A 20993-nucleotide genomic window follows, 5' to 3' on the forward strand; every position below is an offset into this window, starting at 1 on the left:
TAGGATAAATAAATGGAAGTTTACAGTGTTTGGATAGTTTTCTTGATCCAAAAGTAACACTTAAAATATCTATCAGGGCCATTATTAAACTCTCAGAAGAGTTTTGTTTGGCTACAGAGTTTGTGTGTGTACTTGAACTTGACTGCCTTTAGATTTTGTACCTTCTGTTTTCCATTCTACTTTGTTTTGTATCAGCCTGTTTTGTGTTTGGGTCCTGAAGGCATTTACATTAGTAACTCCTGATTTATAGGAATAGACATACTGTACTTTATATCATTTTAAGGTAAATTGAACATTATTTCTCACATGTGAGCTTGTGATAAAAATTTGATGGCAAAGATCTTGAGGTTTTATACTCTGGCTAACACTTGTAATTCATGTATATGGGCTGTCTACCAAGTGGAGCATACGATGGTATCCTTTTATGAGAGCTAAAAATGGATGTCCATCCTACCTCATAATAAGCAAGTGGGGCCCTGTTTTCCTCAGCAAACAGTTCTTCATTCACTTTAACATATGGACAAATAGATGAGTCAGATCCCCCAATTCAGTGATAATCTGTACCATACATATGCTTATGTAGAGAAATTTTTTTTTTTTTTAATTTTTTTTTTTTTCAACGTTTATTTATTTTTGGGACAGAGAGAGACAGAGCATGAACGGGGGAGGGGCAGAGAGAGAGGGAGACACAGAATCGGAAACAGGCTCCAGGCTCCGAGCCATCAGCCCAGAGCCTGACGCGGGGCTCGAACTCACAGACCGTGAGATCGTGACCTGGCTGAAGTCGGACGCTTAACCGACTGCGCCACCCAGGCGCCCCTGTAGAGAAATTTTTTAACGTATGTTTCAATGCAGTTGTTACCAGCATTTTTCCATGACCACCAAATGTTCTTTATTTATTATTTTTTTCCGTCAAATGTTCTTTAAAAAATTAGAATATGTGTTCTAATTTAAGCAGTGCAACTTTCTTGTAGTCCTCTTGTAGTAAATTAGCTGTGGAATCTATTCCACCGCTGAAGGATTTTGACTTGTTTATAGAATTGTTGCATTAAAGTTAAATAAATGTTTGGGTACAACCACCAGTGTGACTATTTTTATTTTAGTCTAGGTTCTTGCATCATTCTTAGAAAGTAAATAGAGAGCAGATTCAATTATTCATTGAAACCACTCCTATTAGTATATGATGACATTAGCTTAGAGAAGACTAACTCTCTTAGTATCCTCAGTGTCAAAGTACTCCAAGGCATGCAATTATCTTATGTGGAAGTGGTCCCAGTACCTTCTGGTACTAGTTAAAAAGAACTGTGTCCAAATCTTTGTTCCATTTTACAGAAACAAAGTGGTAACTTCTCTCATATGCTTTCATTGTTGGTATTGTAGATTGTGCGCTTTTATGTATTCTGAGGAAATTGGTCTGTTGTTAAAAAGCCTTAAATGTGTTTTCATTACATTGTGCTGGTTTTTTTATTTTTTAATTAGGAGAGAGAGCTTGAAGCAAACAAAAAAGAAAAAATGAAAGAAGCTCAACTTGAAGCTGAAGTGAAGTTGTTGAGAAAAGAGAATGAAGCCCTTCGTAGACATATAGCTGTTCTCCAGGCTGAAGTTTATGGGGCAAGACTGGCTGCCAAGTACTTAGATAAGGAACTGGCAGGAAGGTGTGTAAAAAACGTGTACCCTTGTATTCTTAGGTAACGAATTGGGTATTTAATGAGGTTGACTCTTAACCTCTTGTGATAAATGAAACATTAATCTTTACCTTAAGACTTATTTTACAGTTTGTTATAGCTTACTGTTAACTTAATATTCATAGCATTATATATTGCAGATTTATTTCGCTGTACTACGTAAATATTTCTGGTTTACATGTGCACACACACGCTTGATAGAAACTTACTATGAAATGCTAATAACTCCAGATCTGCACTTTTCAGCCATTTCGTGCCTTGAAACCATAAAAGATGATGTTCACATATACAGCATGACTTCCATAAGAAATTTTTTCTGTGATCGTTGAAACCCAGTCTTTCTTGACCCTTTAAAACATGTTTGAATGGCAGTGATTTTATTATAATAAAACAGTTCTGCTTGCATTAATTTTTTTACAAATAACTACTCACAAACTTTGGTGATTTATTATTGTTGGTAAATAATTTTTTACTCCTTGTTTTGATATCATGTTAAGAACTGATGTGGAGCAAATAAAAATAATTTCTGTCATGTTGAAGTGAAGATTTTCTAGTAACTTTTACCATATTTAAAATAATCATTTTGTAAAAAGAAGCTATCATTAAAAGAAATGTTTTTGTACGGTTAGTTTCATGTGAAGACTAGTAGTCAGTAGTATCTGATTTTATTGCCCTGCCCTGACTGCACGCAAGACATGAAACATGTTCGCTGACATTAGTCTCAAAAGTTGTTTTTTAATGCATTTGAATGAAGTATGTGATTAGAAAAGGTTTCATTCATTCTTTGTTTTTAAAACTGGTTTTCCCTTGAAGACATCTGTTCTTTTCAGAGTTTTCATATTTTACAAATCTGAAAGCCATCAGGAGGTTCCTGAATAGTAGTTTTAATACTAACTTAGGTATATGTAAAAGCTACTTGCATTCAGTAATTCTTGTGAATTCTCTCTGTAATAAAAATTATAATAATGAAAAACTAACTGAATTAACTCTTTTCCCAATATAAAGGGTCCAACAAATACAATTACTAGGACGAGATATGAAGGGACCAGCTCATGATAAGCTTTGGAACCAGTTGGAAGCCGAAATACATTTGCATCGTCACAAAACTGTGATCAGAGCCTGTAGAGGACGTAATGACCTGAAACGACCAATGCAAGCTCCTCCAGGCCACGTATGTTTGCTCTGTTCCTGTTTCTTACTTAGCCTCTTCTTTTCTTTAGTCAGAAATCCTTTCCATTTTTTTTTTTATTCTAGTAGTATTTAAAACCATTACTTAAAAAGTAAAAGCGGAATTAAACTTATTTAGAGCAGATACATGTAGTTCTTTTCTGACTTATCCTGAAATGCCCTAAAAGTGATGTTTCTGAAAACTTAACTGTTGCTAGCAAATATATATTACTTTTACTTTGGCTCATATTTCAGAGTTTTCCTGGATCATAATTAGGCATGTTTAAGTTTGTTTTTCAAGCTTAGCAGAGAACTTGTGGTCGTATTAATAAATTGGCAAGTATTTTGGGGGTAGTTTATAAAATAGTTTTTGGTAACTAGATTTAACTGTAGTTTTTGAACTAACATTTACACCTGTTTGGTCTTGAATTAAGGTGGAATTTGAGATCTGTGTCCAATCGTCTGTTTCTGTAGCTACCATTGTACAAGAGCTTTTCTATCTGGATAAATCTTTATTAAATTTCATTACTACAGCTGCCTGATAATAAAAGCCTTACCATAATAAAATTTATGCATGTCTGACTCCTACCCAATGGCTTGCATATCTTCATACCAGATAAAGCATGGCCTTAAACAGTTAAAGTATTTGTTGCCTCTGCAAAGATTATCATAAGAAGAATTGATATGTACGTGAACTTAGTGGGCAAAGAGTGAGAATTACAATGTCAGACATTGGGGACCATTAACTTCTAGGCAGTGGCCAAATGACAAAAATTATTTTATGCTAAATAAAGGCTTATGAACTTTAATCTGATAAACATGGGATTTTTTAATAAAATGGTAGACTGAAGATTTAACATTATTTTGACAAATTACTTTGGTATAGTGAAGAGGATATACCGGGAGAGGGCCTAATTAGAGTCGAGAAGATACGTTAGGAAGATACTTTAGTAAGCTGAGGAGAGAGTGATGGACAAAGAGGAAGTGTATTTGAGAGGAAGGACAGGTTTAAGAGAAATAGCATCAAGAGGACTTGGTGATTAACTGCTTTTGGTTAAGTAGGTGAATGAGAAGGAAGAGTAGTCTAGGTATTTGGTGTGGGCAGTTCAGTGAGATGATGGCATTCGTTTATAAAGCAAACAGAAGAAAGGAAGATTTGGGGGGAAATACGATGAGATTTGTTTTAGCATGTAGTGTTTGAGGTCCCATTGGGTCAAACAAAATGTGTCCCATTGGATATATGACTCTGGAATTTAGGAGAAGTCTGAGTTGAAGAAATATGAGGGAAATCATCTATCTGTTATAATCAAAACAATGGAATTGATTAACCCAGGGAAATGTGTGGAAAATAAAAAGAATAGGGGTTCTCAGGTGGCTCATTCGGTTAAGCGCCCGACTCTTGATTTCGGCTCAGGTCATGATCTCACAGTTCATGAGCTCGAGCCCCACATATAGGGTTCCTCACTGACAGTGCAGAGCCTGCTTGGGATTCTCTCCCTCTCCCTCTCTCTCTGCCCTTCCCACTCTCTCTCAAAATAAATAAATAAACTTAAAATATATTGGAAAAAGAAAGAAAAGACAAGAAAAGAAAAAGAATAGGAGGCCAAGGATGGAAAGAAACTTTTATGGAGTGAGGGAAAGAAATGGATCATTTAAAGGGAGGATTCTGAGATGGACCTGTCAGATATAAGCCATCTGGGAAAGTACTATAATAGAAACCAAGGAAAAGAGGGTTCCAAGGAGGTAGGGTGATGAACAGTATCAACTTTGTGCAAGGTTTAAGAAGGGTAGTAACTAAAAAGTGTGCATTAGATATAGCCATGTTGGTTGCCAGTGACTGTAGAGAAGACAGTTTTAATTAATGGAGCAGGTGGGGGCAAAACCCTAATTACAGTGACTGGAATAGTAAGGAAGTAGATATAGTTAGGTTTGACTTCGTGTGAAGGTTAAGGAAAGATGGAGGGAAGATAATAAAAATAATAGGTGATTGAAATGTTTTTATTTTGTTTTGTTTTATGTTTTTACGTGGATAGTATTTTAAAGCTGGAAAAGGCTTAGAATTTGTTTATATGCAGAACAGGGCTGGAGCTTAACAGAAAGGAAAGAATAAAGGTACCAGAGAAAGAATTATTAATGGAGTAAAGTCCTTTATTTAAGAAGTAGACTCCAGAGCTCAGCAGAATGGAAAAGTAATTAGTGAACCAATTAGGAATTTGTTTTTCAGTTCTACAAGTTAGTTAAAATGGTTGTAGATCTTTATGATATTTTTCTAATGAAAATAAACATTTTATCAACTTTTATTTCTTGAAGATATGTGCTCATCAGTTCATTCCTGGCAATAGTTTCCTTTGTAATGTCCTACAATTTAAAAGATGAGCAGTATAAAAAAATTACCCTAAGAGTGAGAAAATCATCTATACATTTCACTATATTAACAGAACAACTGTTTTCATTTTTCCATTTTACCTAGTAATTAATTTCTTAACACTTTACTGTGTATCCATTCCAAGAAACTAATAAAGATTTCTAAAAGCAACTTATATAGCATGGGTTTATTCTATTTGATATATCTTTTAAGTAGTACTAATTTTTCTTCTTTTTTTCCCCTAATAAGGATCAAGACTCTTTAAAGAAAAGCCAAGGCGTTGGTCCAATTAGAAAAGTTCTCCTCCTTAAGGAAGATCATGAAGGCCTTGGCATTTCAATTACAGTAAGAAGTAGTGCTTCCAGTCTCCTTTTCTATAGTTATGTAGTCTAATCATGCTTCTGTGTTGGACATCCTTGGGAAACAAACCGTTCTGGATATATTCTCTAAGTAAATAAGTTTATCCCCCTGGGCACCAACACTTTTGTGTAAACTTTTTTTTTTTTTTGTATGTAAATCTTCCTAATGACCATTAAGTACTACTTTAGTAAAATTATTACTTTTTTCAGTATAATTTAACATTTTCATTGTGCCTTGGGTCATAGTTCTATACAATATCCTATTATTGCCTCTGGTAGCCTTTGGGAATGGATCTGCTTTCTTCTGTGTTAAATGGCTCCATACTGTATTGTTCTTTTCTCTGGAGTGTATGTGTTATCTTTCTCTTGTCTCATTTCTTTGCTGTCAGATTTCACTGGCTCTTGGGTCCAAATATCCTTTCTAAATCTGATGCCTTTACAAACATTTACCTTGGGCAACATTTCTGAGAGCAACCTGTTAGGAAAAAGTAATATATTTGGAGTCATTTGCTGTTGTTTAGTGCTTTGTTCCAGATGAATGGATAAGATGGCTTTACAACTATCTTTGATTTGGTAATACTTAGACACTGTATAATACTTAGACACTTAGAACTATATAAGTTCATTTGCTTTTTGGTATTGCTTAATGTAGAAATTATTTTTATAATAACAAGTTTATCTGTTAAGGATTTATTGATTACCTACCTACCTTTTTGAATGCACTGCCCTCAAAGAGCATAAATTTTAGGAGAAGTAATACACATATATACAAATATGATACATATATATACATACACACACAAATAATTAGGATACAAGCTAGAAAGTGAAAGGCACCAAATAACTGCATTTCATCAATTCTTTGTTGCATATTTTTTCACATTTTAGTATCTCTGAAATTGAGATTACACTCTTAGAATGATTTTTGTAGTACATAAAATAATGGTATGTCTTACCATTCATAGTGATGTAGAGTTGATAAAATCTAACAGTGCTTGTGGAATATTAATACATAGAATATTTTTATTTATGTTTAAAAGAGTTTAGCCAATATTTTGGCTTTGGAATGTGTTTAAGAAACCACATGCATGTTGCTGTTTTATTCAGAGAAAACTTTTTGATACTTGTAATAATATATTTACCTTTACCTAAGTAGCAAGTAATATTTCACTCAGCATTTATACAGTATAGATACTTATTGAAATGCATTTTTAAGAAGATATTTTATTGTTAGAATGGTATGTGACTATACAAAGAGTAAACTAATTGACTGCCCTTCACCTCCCCCCCCCCCACTTTTTTTTTTTTTTTGGTCAGGGTGGGAAAGAACATGGTGTTCCAATCCTCATTTCTGAGATCCACCCAGGGCAACCTGCTGATAGATGTGGAGGGCTACATGTTGGAGATGCTATTCTGGCTGTTAATGGAGTTAACCTAAGGGACACAAAGCATAAAGAAGCTGTAACCATTCTTTCCCAGCAGGTAAGTTCCCTTTATGTAATGAAAATTGGATCTATCGATTGGTTCCTTTTGAATCTATTGAATATTTTGTACTTACCTAGGAGGCTTCTCCAGTCATAAAAGTGTTCATATATGGATACTAGGTTCCTTTGCTTTGGGCCTTTTATAGAACACATTCATCCAGATTTACTGAATAAAAAGATTTTATTTGCCTTTTTCCACAGTTGTGTAACTTCTAGCAAGTTTGTTAAGTCCCCTGCTGCAGTGTCCTTATCTGAGAACTGTCAGGATTAAGTATGTTGATTCATTTAGGATGCTCGGAACAGGACCTGGTACTTAGGAAGCAAAACATCATTAATGACTAAAAAACACTATACAAATAGAAGGTATTATAGAAAAAACAATATGCTAGACATAGATTGGTTTCACAGTCATAAATGTTAGAACTGAAAGAGTCCTTAGAAATCATTTAGCCTATCCCTCTTATTTAAAATGAGTAAACTAAGGTTCTTAGGGTTTAAATAATTTGCTTAAGGTTGCAGAGCAGATAAATTGTAGACTTTGGATTCATATCCACAAGTCATATTTGTTACCAGGTTAACTTAAGGTGGGTGGTTGTTGTTGTTGTTGTTGTTCTGTTTTTTCCTTCAAGAATAGAGTTGAAGAAATTAGGTGTTGACAGTACATTGAGATTTTTGTTGGGTCATCAGTATGGAATTGAATCTGAAAGTTGAAAGTGAATTTATAGCTTGTTTGGTCCAACCATACATGTGGTGTAAATTTCTACGATATCACTAATCGAACATTTACATTAGAGGGGGACCTATTGATGATAAAGTAGTCCATTCTGTTGCTGTATATTGCTGATTTTTAGAAAGCTCTTCCTCATATTAAGCCTAGAACCCATTTTCATGACTATTATGCACAGACCTAATTCTTTAATCTAGAACTTTACTGAAGACCACTGAATTACCCATCTATCCTCCGAAAATGATATTTTTAAAGCTTATCTGCTAAGAGAGATCTAAGAATGCAGCCCTATCCTCTTTGTTAGTGTTTTCTTAACCAAACTTGGCTATATCCAGTAGTGTAAGAGTGAGACGAATGGCAGCTGTGATAAAGGAAATACAGACAGGCAGTCATAAACTTTTAAGGAAATGCCAAGCACATTTTAAAATTCTGAAGCATAACCTCAAGAGGAGAACCAAAGAGACTGACTTAGTGAGTGGCAGTAAAAAATGACATACTTTCTTTGGAGCAAAGGCAGGACATAATTTTCAGAGTTGCAAATACCAGACTTGTGTATAGTGGTTATAGTCTCTTACTAAATGACTTGGAATGTTTTTTAAACATAAAATAATCTGTAACTTTTTCTCATATGCAAGGTTTTATTCAAGAATAGGGGTACAGATATTACACATTTAGTCTAGTAGAAAAAGCAAGGACTTTGGAGTCAAATTTCTATTTTTTGTTTTACTTGTTCATCATATTGGGAGAATTATCTGCTCTTTCCAGACTCACTCAGGTTTCTCATTCATGTAAAAGAGACTACACTACAATAGGGTTATTCTGAAGATTGAAGGATATAGTTTCGTATAATAAATATGATAATTACTATTATTAGTGACCAGATTACCTTAACACTGTGGTACTCAGTGAAAGTTAAGAAAAGGTTCAAGACCTGTTCAGTAACAACCAGGAAATCGTCATGTAAAGGTTTCTTGAATTAGTCAAGGAAGAGTTTGTGTGATGCCCTTAACTGCAACTTTACTATCTGCCTACTTAGATGGATTTGCCAAATTGCTGTGTAAAGTACAATATGACAAAATGACTATTCAAGTGAATATTTGTTCCAGAATTTTGTAAGTTGAGTAGTTCAGCATCCTTTTTTTAGTTTAGATCTGTTAGCAAAAATACTGTCATCAGTAAAAAGAGCTACTGTAATATTAAAAGGAAATTACTTAGGATTCACGGGGTTGGTCTGGACGTGATGACCTCTGTGTTCTCTTCCACCTCTTGAGAGTCTAGAATTTCATTATTTGTTGTCTTGAAAGGGGGCTACATCTGAACTCTCTCGTCATGCCTATTACCCCAAGGAATTTGGAAATCCTTTTTGAGTACAATTAAAATAACTTCCTCATTTTCTTTCCTCATTTTAGAGAGGAGAGATTGAATTTGAAGTAGTTTATGTGGCTCCTGAAGTGGATTCTGATGATGAAAATGTAGAGTACGAAGATGAGAGTGGACATCGCTACCGTTTGTACCTTGATGAGTTAGAGGGAGGTAGTAATCCTGGTGCTAGTTGCAAGGACACAAGCGGGGAAATCAAAGTGTTGCAAGGTAAAAATTACTCTAAAAGTTATTTTTAATATATTTATTGTTAGTAAAATAAGTTTTTAAATGTTTATTTTTGAAAGAGAGAGAGAGCACAAGTGGGAAAGGAGCAGAGAGAGAGAGAAGGAGACACAGAATCCGCAGCAGGCTCCAGGCTCCGAGCTTTCAGCACAGAGCCCGATGTGGGGCTTGAACCTACGGTTCATGAGATCATGACCTGAGCCAAAGTCGGACACTTAACCGACTGAGCCACTCAGGCATCCCTATTATTAATAAACTTTTAAAATACAGATTTTAGATTTCTTTGGTAACACTGTTTTAATGATGGGGAAGCCATCATTAACAGAATGAATGAATGAACAGAATGAACAGAAAACTGTAAGCAAACAGAAACTTTGCTTATAGTTTTATTGTACACTGGTCACTATGCCAAAATTTTATTTACGTAGAAGTTCTTCTGGATTCTTTTTGGACTTTAAGGCAAGTATATTACCAGTTACTGAACTACATGAGATCCTGGAAAAATAAAAAAAATTCAAGTTTTCGGGACTGAAGTAAAAACCAATATGCCTTTTAGAATAGATTTATCTTAGTGTCATCTTGCTGTCTTAATGCAGATTCTTCTCTCATAATACAGTGATTTATAGACTAAATATGAATATGTTATTAGACTGTGGTGATTGTTATTAGAATCCAGACATGTGATCTTGAGGATTTTTGGGTTAATTCCTTTGCTATTATTTACACATATTTTAAAGAAAAATTCTAACCTTTCTTTTACGTAGAGCAGTGGTTCTTAAACTGTGATCCATGGATCTCTGGGGGTCCCCGAGACCCTTCTAGGGGATTCGTGAGATAAAAACTGTTAATAATAATGCTAAAACATTATTTGTGGGTTTTTTGAGTCGATATTTGCACTGATGGTGCAAAAGCAATGGGAGTAAAGCTACTTTTGCCTTAGTACGAATCAAGGCAGTGGTTCTACTATAGGAATCGTTTTCTTCCTTGCCATCTACTCTGAGTAAGAAAAAAAAAAAAGACAGTGACAGTTTCATGAAATCGTAAAATTAGCTGTTCATTTTATTAAATCTTGACCCTTGAGTACGTGTCTTTTTTAATACCATGTGTTACAAGATGGGAAGGATGCATAAAGCACCGAGTCTGCATGCTGAACTAGGATGCTGGTCTCAAAGAAGAGCACTTAGTGATTAAGTAGCTAGCTGAAGTAGCCATTTATTTCATGGAAGATGATTTTTTACTTGAAGAATGATAAATTATGGTTGTTCAGGCTATTTGGCAGCCATTTTCTTTCAAAGGAACAAAGCGAGTCCATCACTTCAGGGAAAACAGCTGACAGTATTTATTGCCAATGATAAAATGTCAGCTTTCAAGTGACAATTAGAATTTTGTAAAACATGCATCACCCCACCATAAGCTTGATAGCTTTCCAGTGCTTAACTTATAAAGTAAGATTGGTGGTAATGTTACTAAATGTGATTTTTTTTTGATATAGTGAAATGAAATTCGTCAGCCTTTGGAATTGCTACATGACTCAGTGATCTAATATTTCTCAAATGACCAGTGTATGATGTTACAAAATCCTGCATGGGTAAAAGCCATTCAAATTGCAAGATAGACCAATGGATTTTGATGTAACAGAATGTGGACACTTTACTGATATGGTTTCAAGTCTATGGTGTCAAATTTGGTATAATATCAAAGAATATTGACAGTTATCTGAAAGGGCTATTAAAACTAGTCTTCTCCAGGTGCCTGTGTGGCTTAGTTGGTTAAGCGTCCGACTTCGGCTCAGGTCATGATCTCGCAGTTTGTGGGTTTGAGTTCTGCGTTGGGCTCAGAGCCTGGAACCTGCTTCGCATTGTGTCTCCCCCTCTCTCTGTCCCTCCCCCACTCATGCTCTGTCTCTCTCTTTCAAAAATAAACATTAAAAAAAACCAAACCTAGTCTTCTCTTCCAGCTATATATCTGTGTGAGGATGAACTTTTTATATACTTGTTACAGATGGAACAGAGGCAAATAAGAAAATCCAGCTTCTAGAAAGCCACACTTCAACGATATTTGTAGAATTGAAAATTATGCTCCTCTTCTGACTGAATTTTTAGAAAATGGAGTTATTTTCCCTAAGGCAAATGCTGTTCATGTTAACATTTGTTGGGCTTATTTTCATTTTTAACAAAGTAATAATTTTTTTAGATTTCTCAGTTTTAATTACTAATATGGTAAACGCCATTAACCCACATAACATTAATAAACCACATGAACAAAAGTCTTTGGAGCCCTCAGTACCTATTAAGAGTGGAAAGGCATCCTAACACCAAAAAAAAAATTGAGAACGTCTGGTATAGAGTTCTGTAGTGAACTGATGAACGGATGCCCTTCTGATAAGCCTGGATCTTGTGAATTCTCTACGTGTACACAGCAGTAGCAGTTGTGTTCTCCCCGTGCGTCTTGATCAAAACTATTGTGGCAATATGTCAAAACTTTACACTGTTGGTCTGCTTTCCCTATGATTTCATTGTCTTTTATCCTTTCTACTATCTGTCGGGATTAGAAGGCTTTGCCCCTCCCTTTTTTGCAGCTGAGGCTAAAAGACTTCTCTGTCACCTGTGTGAATTGCAGACCACTGAAAGTGTGACTCATATAACTAAAATGTATGCTCTTATGATATATTACTATTAACGGACTCAAACCACAAAATATATCCATTGGTTACTGTTTAGCACATGTCCAGACTTCATAGCTCACTAAGTAGATGACATAATCAACTGATTTATTTGCAAGCCGAGTATGTATTTTTTAGATTTACCAAAATTTGTTTTAAATGTTATCTGGACATTGTCTTGACAACAACCTAGATTTTTAGCAGTAGGCTAGCCTGTGCCTTAGTGCACTGTAGTTAAATAATCTGAAAGCAAAATGTAAAAGAAACATATAATTTACTGTTCAATGTATATTTGTATAAGTGGAATTAACTGAATTTTACGATTGTTTGTATCAGTTCCAAGTTTCACAGAAATTCTGGTAGGACATTTTATATAATTTTTTGATAGGTCCAATAAATAATATGAAAAATCTGTACAGTGTTTGATATCTGGTGTAAGAAGAATTCCTCTGTCAGAAATTGCTAACTTGATTAATTTAGGCCCCATTATTTACCTCATTACTATTACTAGTTATAGTGGGTACTCCTTTGTTTTTGCTCAGTAAAATTGTAAGACTTCTTTCAGATTAGATAGAAAGTTTCTATCTTTTTTTTTTCCTCTTTCTTTCAGGATTTAATAAGAAGGCAGTAACTGATGGACATGAAAACGGAGATCTAGGAACTTCAAGTGAACCTCCTGTAGAAGACAGTGCTTCTAAACTAGACGATCTGCACAGTCTGTATCACAAAAAATCTTACTAAATTGACTGTCTCTCCAGACAAGATTCTTAATCAGACTCTTCTGAGTTTGGGGCACTAGGGAAGACGGTGACAGAGACTATACAAGATCAAGGGAGGCTTGTAGCCTAAATGAAAGGCGGGTACCTCAGGGCTTCATGTGAACAATTCTAAATGCATAAAACTCCTGTTTTCTGTGGTATACCATAATTAGCTATTGCATGTAAAGCGATTTTGATTTTCCTAAAATTGTAAAGCACCAAAGCATGTGTTTCCCAAAGGGATATTACTAGGCTCTTAAGTACCAAATGAAGCACTACTGTTTTATTTGGCTCCTTTTCTAGTTAGTAGAAGGACCATGCTAACCGGAATTTATAAGAAATAGCCTTTAAGTACAAGAATAAATGGATCCATATTATATATTCCAGAATGTTAAGTGTGGTATTTCAGAGGACAGAACTTAACTCAATGAATTGCAGAAATGTAGGCTTGACTTAATTTTTTTTTAAACTAGAAGAATGGTTTTAGTTTTTTTATTTAATTTATTGTGCATCCTGATATCTAAATCAGTTCTTAATGATCATTTATTGTAATGAGTTTGCCTTTCAGCTTTATTCAATGCAGTACAAAATAGTTTTCTTTAAGCAATCCTTTATCAATCAATGCTGCACTAGAAATACTTCCTGAAAAGTTATCGTACATTGTACTTCTCCTGGTTTTTAAAAGAAATGCAGATGAGTATAAAATATCTGTTCTCAATTATGTTGATCTGTGTGCATGGTATTGGAGCATTACATTATTAATGTTTAGAGTCAGATTTTTTTTTTCTGGAATCCACGAAAGACAGTTTTCTACATTTTGAGTTGTTCATAAAGTTTGTCTTGTTGTGATAGTCTTGGCACTTACAGATACATTTTTCTGGCAGTAAAAGCTCAAATTTATTTGTCAGTGAAATGCATTTCATTCAAACAGCAGTTTTCTCTCAGAGTAACTAATTTGCCAGTCATCTAAAAAGCCAAGGCACTGGTGGGCAAGATAAGGCGAAGACATTTCAATACCGGAATTGTTTTGGTTGGCTTTTCATCTCAGTGTTTGACTGAAGTGCTCTCATATGCAAACTACAGATTTGTTTCTCTTATCCCAGGATTAAGCATGGAGGGCCTGTTCTCTTAGTTAACTGCTCTTGGAGGCCACACTGTACCTTGCTGGGGAAAGTGAAAACATTGCATTTAAAGAGGTGATAGTTTTGCCAATATCACGGTTTTAAAGGATGTATGTTTAAGGGAATATTAAGTGGAGGAAAGCCTGCAGGCTTTAGAGTATTATCAGTACCTTCATGTCTAATAGTCAGATGTTATGTGATGTAAAACACATTTTTTTTCTTTCCTAGATGCACTATATATTTGTTCATAGGTAAATCTTTACAATGTATATACTTTATTTGGTGGTTTTGCTATTTATAAATTTGATGTTTTAACTATTGCTCCTTTATGGTTTGTTTTGGGTGGTTTTGTTCATCTGTATATCACCATGTTAGTTTATAATAGAAATGCACTTCCTAGTGTATATTGTTACTGATATTAAAATACCTTATAGTGTAACGTTGCCTCCAAGCGGAAGCTAGTATTTAATTGTACAACCAAATAAGCAAGCTATATGTTATTGTTTGTTCCTGACAGGCTAGGCCTCTTAAAAGAAGAAAAGAGTTTTTCCCTTATGCATTTCCCCCTGTACCAAACACATACCCCGGGACTGACATGGGATCTGCAAACTAGATTTCAGCCGGTATATTCATTTAGCCAAAAAAAATTCCATTGTAGCGTATCTGAAAACATTTTTGTTGTGACTCAAAACCATATTCTTATTTTTTTTTAATGCAGCCTGGGATGGGATGACCATGGCATTTTTTTTGGAGAATATCCTTTATCCACTAGGTAGAATCCTTAGGAAATATTAGCTGAAACCTTTTGATTTTCAAGAACAATCTAGAAAGTCCACAAAGAGTTTTTCTAAGAACCTTCAATTGGCATTTCTACTTAGACGCTGCTTAATAGGAATCCTATGGGGTGGTTATGACATAAACTCCTTTCAAGGATTGAAGAGCAGAATGAAAATTTTCCCCGTTAGTTTAAAATTGCACAAGTCCGTCCCTTTTCATTCCTGCTTCATCTTGGTTTGCAAAGTCTACGTGAGAGCCCTGTTGCTCAGATGCTACCGTGTGCTTCCTGGCAGGTGTTTAGAAAGTACCCAGTTAAAAGTTCATTTTAGAATATATGGTCTCTGGGGGGTGAGCTAAGAATTATAAACTAATGAGAAGCGGTTTTTATATTTTCACATTTATAGGGAAGAAATCTCTAACACTCAAGTTTCTAGGGCAAAACCAAACAGAAAAGAACTGTTGCAAAGCCATTACAGTTAAAAGGAAAAAGAAAAATATACAAATTCACAAGCGGAATAGCTGAGAAAAAATGTTCGACAGAACGTGAGGCTTGTGTGTATGTGCGTATATGTATTTACACTTTCGCCTCTAAAATTCTCTTCGGTGGTATCTGTTGTGAATGTGATGGAGCAAAACCATTTGGGTCTTGAGGCTTGTTAAAGCAGGTTTAAGAGAGGTGAAAATGTTGTGAGTCTTGGTAATTATAACTGAATAGTTGTCAGAAGGTAACACAGCTTGTGCCTGGTGCTGGTTTTATTCCCCACACGGTGGACTTACTTTGTTTTCCTGTTAAAAACAAAATATATTGATTCGTGTGTAAGCCGCACATTATTTGACATCTTTATTATGTAATCCACTATTCCACCTGTTCAGTCTTCCACTTACGGTTGGCCTCAGATCTATAGGATTTATGACAAATGTATTATATCTAGTTAAGTTGAGTTTAATATTTTTTTATTAGCCTGTAAATAAAGATGGCATCTTCTACATTAAAATGTGTTGATCTCATTTTTAAAAAAATAAATGTTTTAAGTTTCTTTCACATTCAGTATTTTGGTTTCTTTACTTCTAGTAGCTTCTGTCATTTGCACCAAGAGGTCCTAAAGTCCATGTAAAGGATGAAACCCAGTTACTATATTGAAATGGTTTTTTTTTCTTTTTTCTTTTTGTAGTAGTTAACTGTTTGATCTTAGGAACTGTTTACTCTGGCTTAGTTAAAAACATGTTGGTTGGAAGGATCTGTCAGATCTGTCAGAGCAACTGTGGGACCAGTGTTTTGTTGAAACTTAGCAGATGGCAAATACTCCAGCCTCCTGGGGTTAGTTTTGTGTTGCAAATCTTGATAGTCAGTGTTATCTCAGAGGATAACATTGAAACAAACTAGAAAACCAATCCTCTTAGATACACCATGTAAGAGGTAGATACATCATGTAAAAGGACAGCCTTCCATTTTATCACCTGAGCCTACAGGTTTGGAAGTTCCCAAATTATGTGTAAAATAACCTTTAGAAACATCTGGAAACATTATTCCGTTTCCTTGTGTCAGAAGTTTTACATGTGGTCGCTTACAGTCAGCCTAAGAACTGGGGGTAAAATACCTTTTCTTTGCTAAAGGGTTTTTGAGGTCAATCAGGAAGATAAACTTACAAATGATATTTTCCTCTAAGTGTTAATGAATACAAATCATATTTCGGAAAATTACTTGAGTTATGAACATTTGGAAATACGTATTTTTTGTCGTTGACTAACCTTGATTTAGTTCTAATACGATATGCTGTCTGTCAGCTTAAACTCCCAGTTCACTAAGCAGTTTGGAAGTCTTTTCCCCAGAATTCATCTGCATAGCATGTTTAGTTTATGAAAGGTAAAAGATTATTTACCTTTTCATTCTTAACCAGTGTTCTATTCTAGGTGGTTTTACAGCTTTTTTTTTTAAACTGAAAGTGTTGCTAGTTACCATGTGCTGTTGGTGCTAAATATTTGATGATAAATCTTTTTCAGGTGTATTTGGAGAGCTGTAGCCCCGTGGTGGCAGCCAGGAGAATGTGTCTCCTGGATCTCCAGCAAGAGGAGCATAGCGACTCCAGGCCGCCCCGCGGAGCCCAGAGCTGCTGGGCTCTGAAATCCAGTCCTGCCTTAACACCGAGACTCCCGCTTCTCCAGCTGCTGCCATGACGCGGGTATCATGAGCCCTTGACTTTGGCTTGAGGACTCCCTGATGGTCTTGCCAGACTCCTGTGGAATTACATGATCATCTGAAATGCTTTTTTTTAAAAAGTTTTTTTAATGTTTATTTATTTTTGAGACAGAGCATGAGCAGGGTAGGGGCAGAGAGGGGGGAGACCCAGAATCTGAAGCAGGCTCCAGGCTCTGAGCTGTCAGCACGGAGCCCTATGCGGGACTCGAACTCAACAAACCGCAAGACCATGACCTGAGCCGAAGTTGGATGCTTAACCAACTGAGCCACCCAGGTGCCCCTGAATTGCTTTCACCCAACCTTCCTTCCTTCCTTCCTTTCATTCAGTTGAGCTCATAACTGCATCAGAGTCTAGTTGCTTCCAGCTTCCCCCTAAACCCAGCTTCTGTTCTAGTTTTCCTCACCAGCGTTGCCCCTAATCTGTTACACCGTGGACCCCTTCTTGGTCTTGGTGTCTGCTTCTTGGAGGACCCCAGCTAACACAAGTGGACCAGGAGTGAGATCTGAGGAAATAGGCTAATAGATTAGGAACTGGCTCATCTCCCACCCAGAGGGTGAAGAGAATGACCTCCTGCTGGGTAAGTGGGGCTACATATAGTCCTTGGCATGAGGTCATGGCTCAGTTACTAAGTATTTCTTAGATGGTGTGCCTGAACCTGTTATCCTTAGAAAGGCCTACCTGCAAAGTTCACCTTTGGCAAGTGTCCAGCAATTTGGATTTCAGGAGTGTACCCCCCCCTGCTTTCACCCCCATTCCGTAACTGGTAAGAACTGTGCCCGAAACCTTTATACAAACAATAAGACTTAGGTTGAACACCAGCTTTCCTTCTGGGAATCTGGAATTTTGATACATGCTAGGCAGAGTGCCTATGTAACTGAGCCAAATAAAAACCCTGGACTCCATGCCCAGGTTCAGGTAAGCTTCCCTAATGGACACGTCACTGCTGGAGAATTAAGCTCATCCTGCGTGACTTAACTGGAAGGAGATTCTTGGAGCCTGTTCCTGTTTTCCTCTGGACTTTGTTCATATGCCTTTTCCCTTTGCTGATTTTGCTTGGTGTTCTTTGTAATATAGTTGCGAGTGTAGTTCCATGCTTAGTGCTGTGGGCCCCTCTAAGTGCCCCCTCCCCCTCAGACCATAACTGTTACTCTCTTGGCTGCTTGGCCAGTAACAGGCTTAAATCCTAGCATAGCCTGGCTGTGGATGTGCTGGGTCTGGTAAGGGAGAAAAGAGACTAGAAATCAAAAGTGTAGAATTAGCTCGCATATACTGGCAGGTGCCAAGGATGTGCTACTGGGGTTGGGTTTTGAGACTGCTTGATCAAAGACCAAACTCCTGTTAAAAGAATTCAAATTGAAAAAAAGAATCCACACCTAAAACGTAAGGATATGGAACATTTGAAAGTGAAATGATCAAGAAGATAACACTGGGCATATATTCCAGAGGCCAGTTTAGATAATTATTCATATCAGAGAAAATAGGCTTCAAGGGAACAAAAAGCATTATCAGTGATAGAGAAATCTACTTAAATTCTTAAAGAATCAACTCTCAGTACAAAGTTAAAATAATTCCAACTTGTATATACAAATTTAAAAATGCCTCAAAATATGTAAAACAAAAATTAACAACCACTAGAAAATTCTAAAAAGCCATCACAGCAGTGGGAGGTTGCAACAAAACTTCCAAAGAATTCAGGAAGGAAGGAAGATTTGAACAGCAAAAGTAACAAGATTGTTTTAAAGTTCAAGTTAAGACACTATGTGATTGTAAAAGACTTCTGGCTTATAAATTGGGAGATGAATGAATGGAACTGTAAGAAAGAAAATTAGATCCACGAAGTGTAAACTACATAGACACAAACTTGGGATTCTATGCCTTGGAACGGTAAAGGCTGCAATTTGTCAAAATGCCAGCAGGGGGCAGCAGATTCCAAATGTGATATTCTACTGCCTATTAGAGCTGGAAGGCTTTATGAAGATTGCCAAATAAAATACTCTCGGGAGGATGAATAAAGTGAGAACTAGAGAAGTTATATTATTTGTGCAGGGTTATATAGCTAGTAAGGGTCAGAGGCAACCCCCTCTCTTGATTCTAATTTAATAGGCCACGTTGAAAGGGAGAAAGGGAAATACAGGTAAAATTGTTGGCTTTTCAGTCTTTCTCCCCCAATAATTATTTCTTCTTTTTAAAAAATGTTTGTTTTTGAGAGAGAACATGAGCAGGAGAGGGGAAGACAGTGAGAGAGGAGACAAAGGATCCAAAGCAGGCTGTGTGCAGACAGCAGAGAGCTGGATGTGGGGTTTGAACTCATGGAGATCGTGACCTGAGCCAAAGTCAGATGCTTAACTGACTGAGCCACCCAGGGGCCCCTATTTCTATTTTTTAAAAATGGTGCAAGGTTTGATGGAGCCTAGGGTTGATTCAGTTTTGATTTTTAAGAGTGATGGTTGAACTGGATTTGAATTTCACTAGAAATAGCTTTTCTGCAGTTGAGTGGCTGTTAGAATGCAGGAAATCCTCACATTACACAGCAGAGCCACAGACCCTTCAGACTCCAGCATTTCCTCCCCCGCTCTTTGCTCTTCTGCACAGGGTTCCCACCATCTCTAGGGAGCAAGGTGGCAACAGGGTATTTGTGACAATTTGTGTCATTCTCACCATTGTTAAGGGCATTTTTACATCTGCCTAGGGCTGTAACAAATGAGTTGTCTGCTTCTGAAAGCAGAAAAATAGAACTAAAAAAAAAAATCAAAAACGAATTTTCCAGGGAAAAAGACAAATAGGTGAACTGCTGGCTAAATAATGAAAAAAGACAGTAAAGGCAAATGTGCAAAATAGGAAGGGAGAAATCACCATAACAAAAGCGGAAAATGAAAAGATAATAAAAAACTATTTTGTTCAATTCTACATGAACAAATTTGAAAATTTTTCTAAGATAGTGTGATTTATCATTCTCCAAAACCAAAGTTTTAAAATCTAAACAGATCTCCGTGGAAAAAATTGTCAGTGCTTGCCTCCCCTCAGTACCACAAATGTATGGTTTCATGGGGCAATGCTACCAAATGTTTGAAGAGTAGATAATTTCAGTGCCTAGCAAGAGAAGAACCTAAAAGAAGAAAATGAAATTGTTTTTGTCAAGCTAATAAAACCCGATAAAGCTTGATACAAAGAAAATGAGAAGACCCATCTCTCAAAAGAACATTCATGTAAAAATCTTAAATAATATGTTACCGATGTGAATTCAGCATAGACACACATGCCATAACTATGTAGGACATCCAATGATAAAATTAATCATGGCTGCATCTAGAAAGGGATTCTAGGCAAGAAAATCATTTGCATCCAATTCCATAGATGCCGAAAAGTCATTGATATAAATCCAACATGAATTCTTGGTGAGGAAAAAAAGGAATGAATGGATGCATTTTTAATATACACCTCAACATCATCTATTACTACCCCTAAGCCAGCATCATACCGAGTAGGGAGATACTAGAAGCATTATATCGTGGTAGGGGAGGTATTGCCAATGGAACTAAGTGTACATGTCATGTTGTAAAGGAGGCTGCAATAACCCTATTGGCAGATGTGATCACATTCCCAAAAAATCAAAGAGCATCAGCTAAATACTACTGGAAACAAGGAAATTTAGTAAAGGAGAATATAAGCAGAAATCATGGGACACCTGGGTGGCTCAGTCGGTTGAGCATCTGACTCTTGATTTCGGCTCAGGTCACGATCCCAGGGTCATGGGATGGAGCCCTGTGTCGGGCTTTGTGCTGAGCATGGAGCCTGCTTGAGATTCTCTCTCTCTCTCTCTCTCTCTCTGTCTCTCTGCCCCTCTCCCCTGCTCGCACTATGAAAAAAATTTTTTTAATGTTAAAAAATATCAGAGGAAGAAAAAGAATTTAATAATTTAAGATATTTTTAATAAAAAAATACCCATATATATACAATAGCTAATACCAACATGGTGCCTACTATGGGTCAGGCACTGTTTTCAGGGTTTTACGTGTATGAACCAGTGTAATCTTCACAACTCCATGGGGGTATATTCTATTACTATCTCCATTTAGAAATAAGGA

At 36.3% G+C, this 20993-nt stretch overlaps 1 protein-coding gene across 2 annotated transcripts in view; it reads left to right on the forward strand.

Moving 5' to 3' along the window:
• GOPC (golgi associated PDZ and coiled-coil motif containing) overlaps nucleotides 1-15705 on the forward strand; it is a 39809-nt gene extending 24104 nt beyond the window's left edge. For both annotated transcript variants that reach the window (XM_047101792.1, XM_047101793.1), the window contains 6 exons: nucleotides 1480-1655; nucleotides 2691-2856; nucleotides 5467-5562; nucleotides 6894-7058; nucleotides 9197-9377; nucleotides 12665-15705. In XM_047101792.1, the coding sequence (XP_046957748.1) occupies nucleotides 1480-1655; nucleotides 2691-2856; nucleotides 5467-5562; nucleotides 6894-7058; nucleotides 9197-9377; nucleotides 12665-12795 (915 nt within the window). In that variant the 3' untranslated portion in view covers nucleotides 12796-15705. The remainder of the gene's footprint in view (nucleotides 1-1479; nucleotides 1656-2690; nucleotides 2857-5466; nucleotides 5563-6893; nucleotides 7059-9196; nucleotides 9378-12664) is intronic.
• Nucleotides 15706-20993: the final 5288 nt, after the last annotated feature.

The sequence above is a fragment of the Lynx rufus genome, unplaced genomic scaffold (assembly GCF_022079265.1).
Source record: "Lynx rufus isolate CCGP_SWC_20201006 ecotype Redwood Valley unplaced genomic scaffold, mLynRuf1.p SCAF_6, whole genome shotgun sequence".
Lineage (NCBI taxonomy): Eukaryota > Metazoa > Chordata > Mammalia > Carnivora > Felidae > Lynx > Lynx rufus.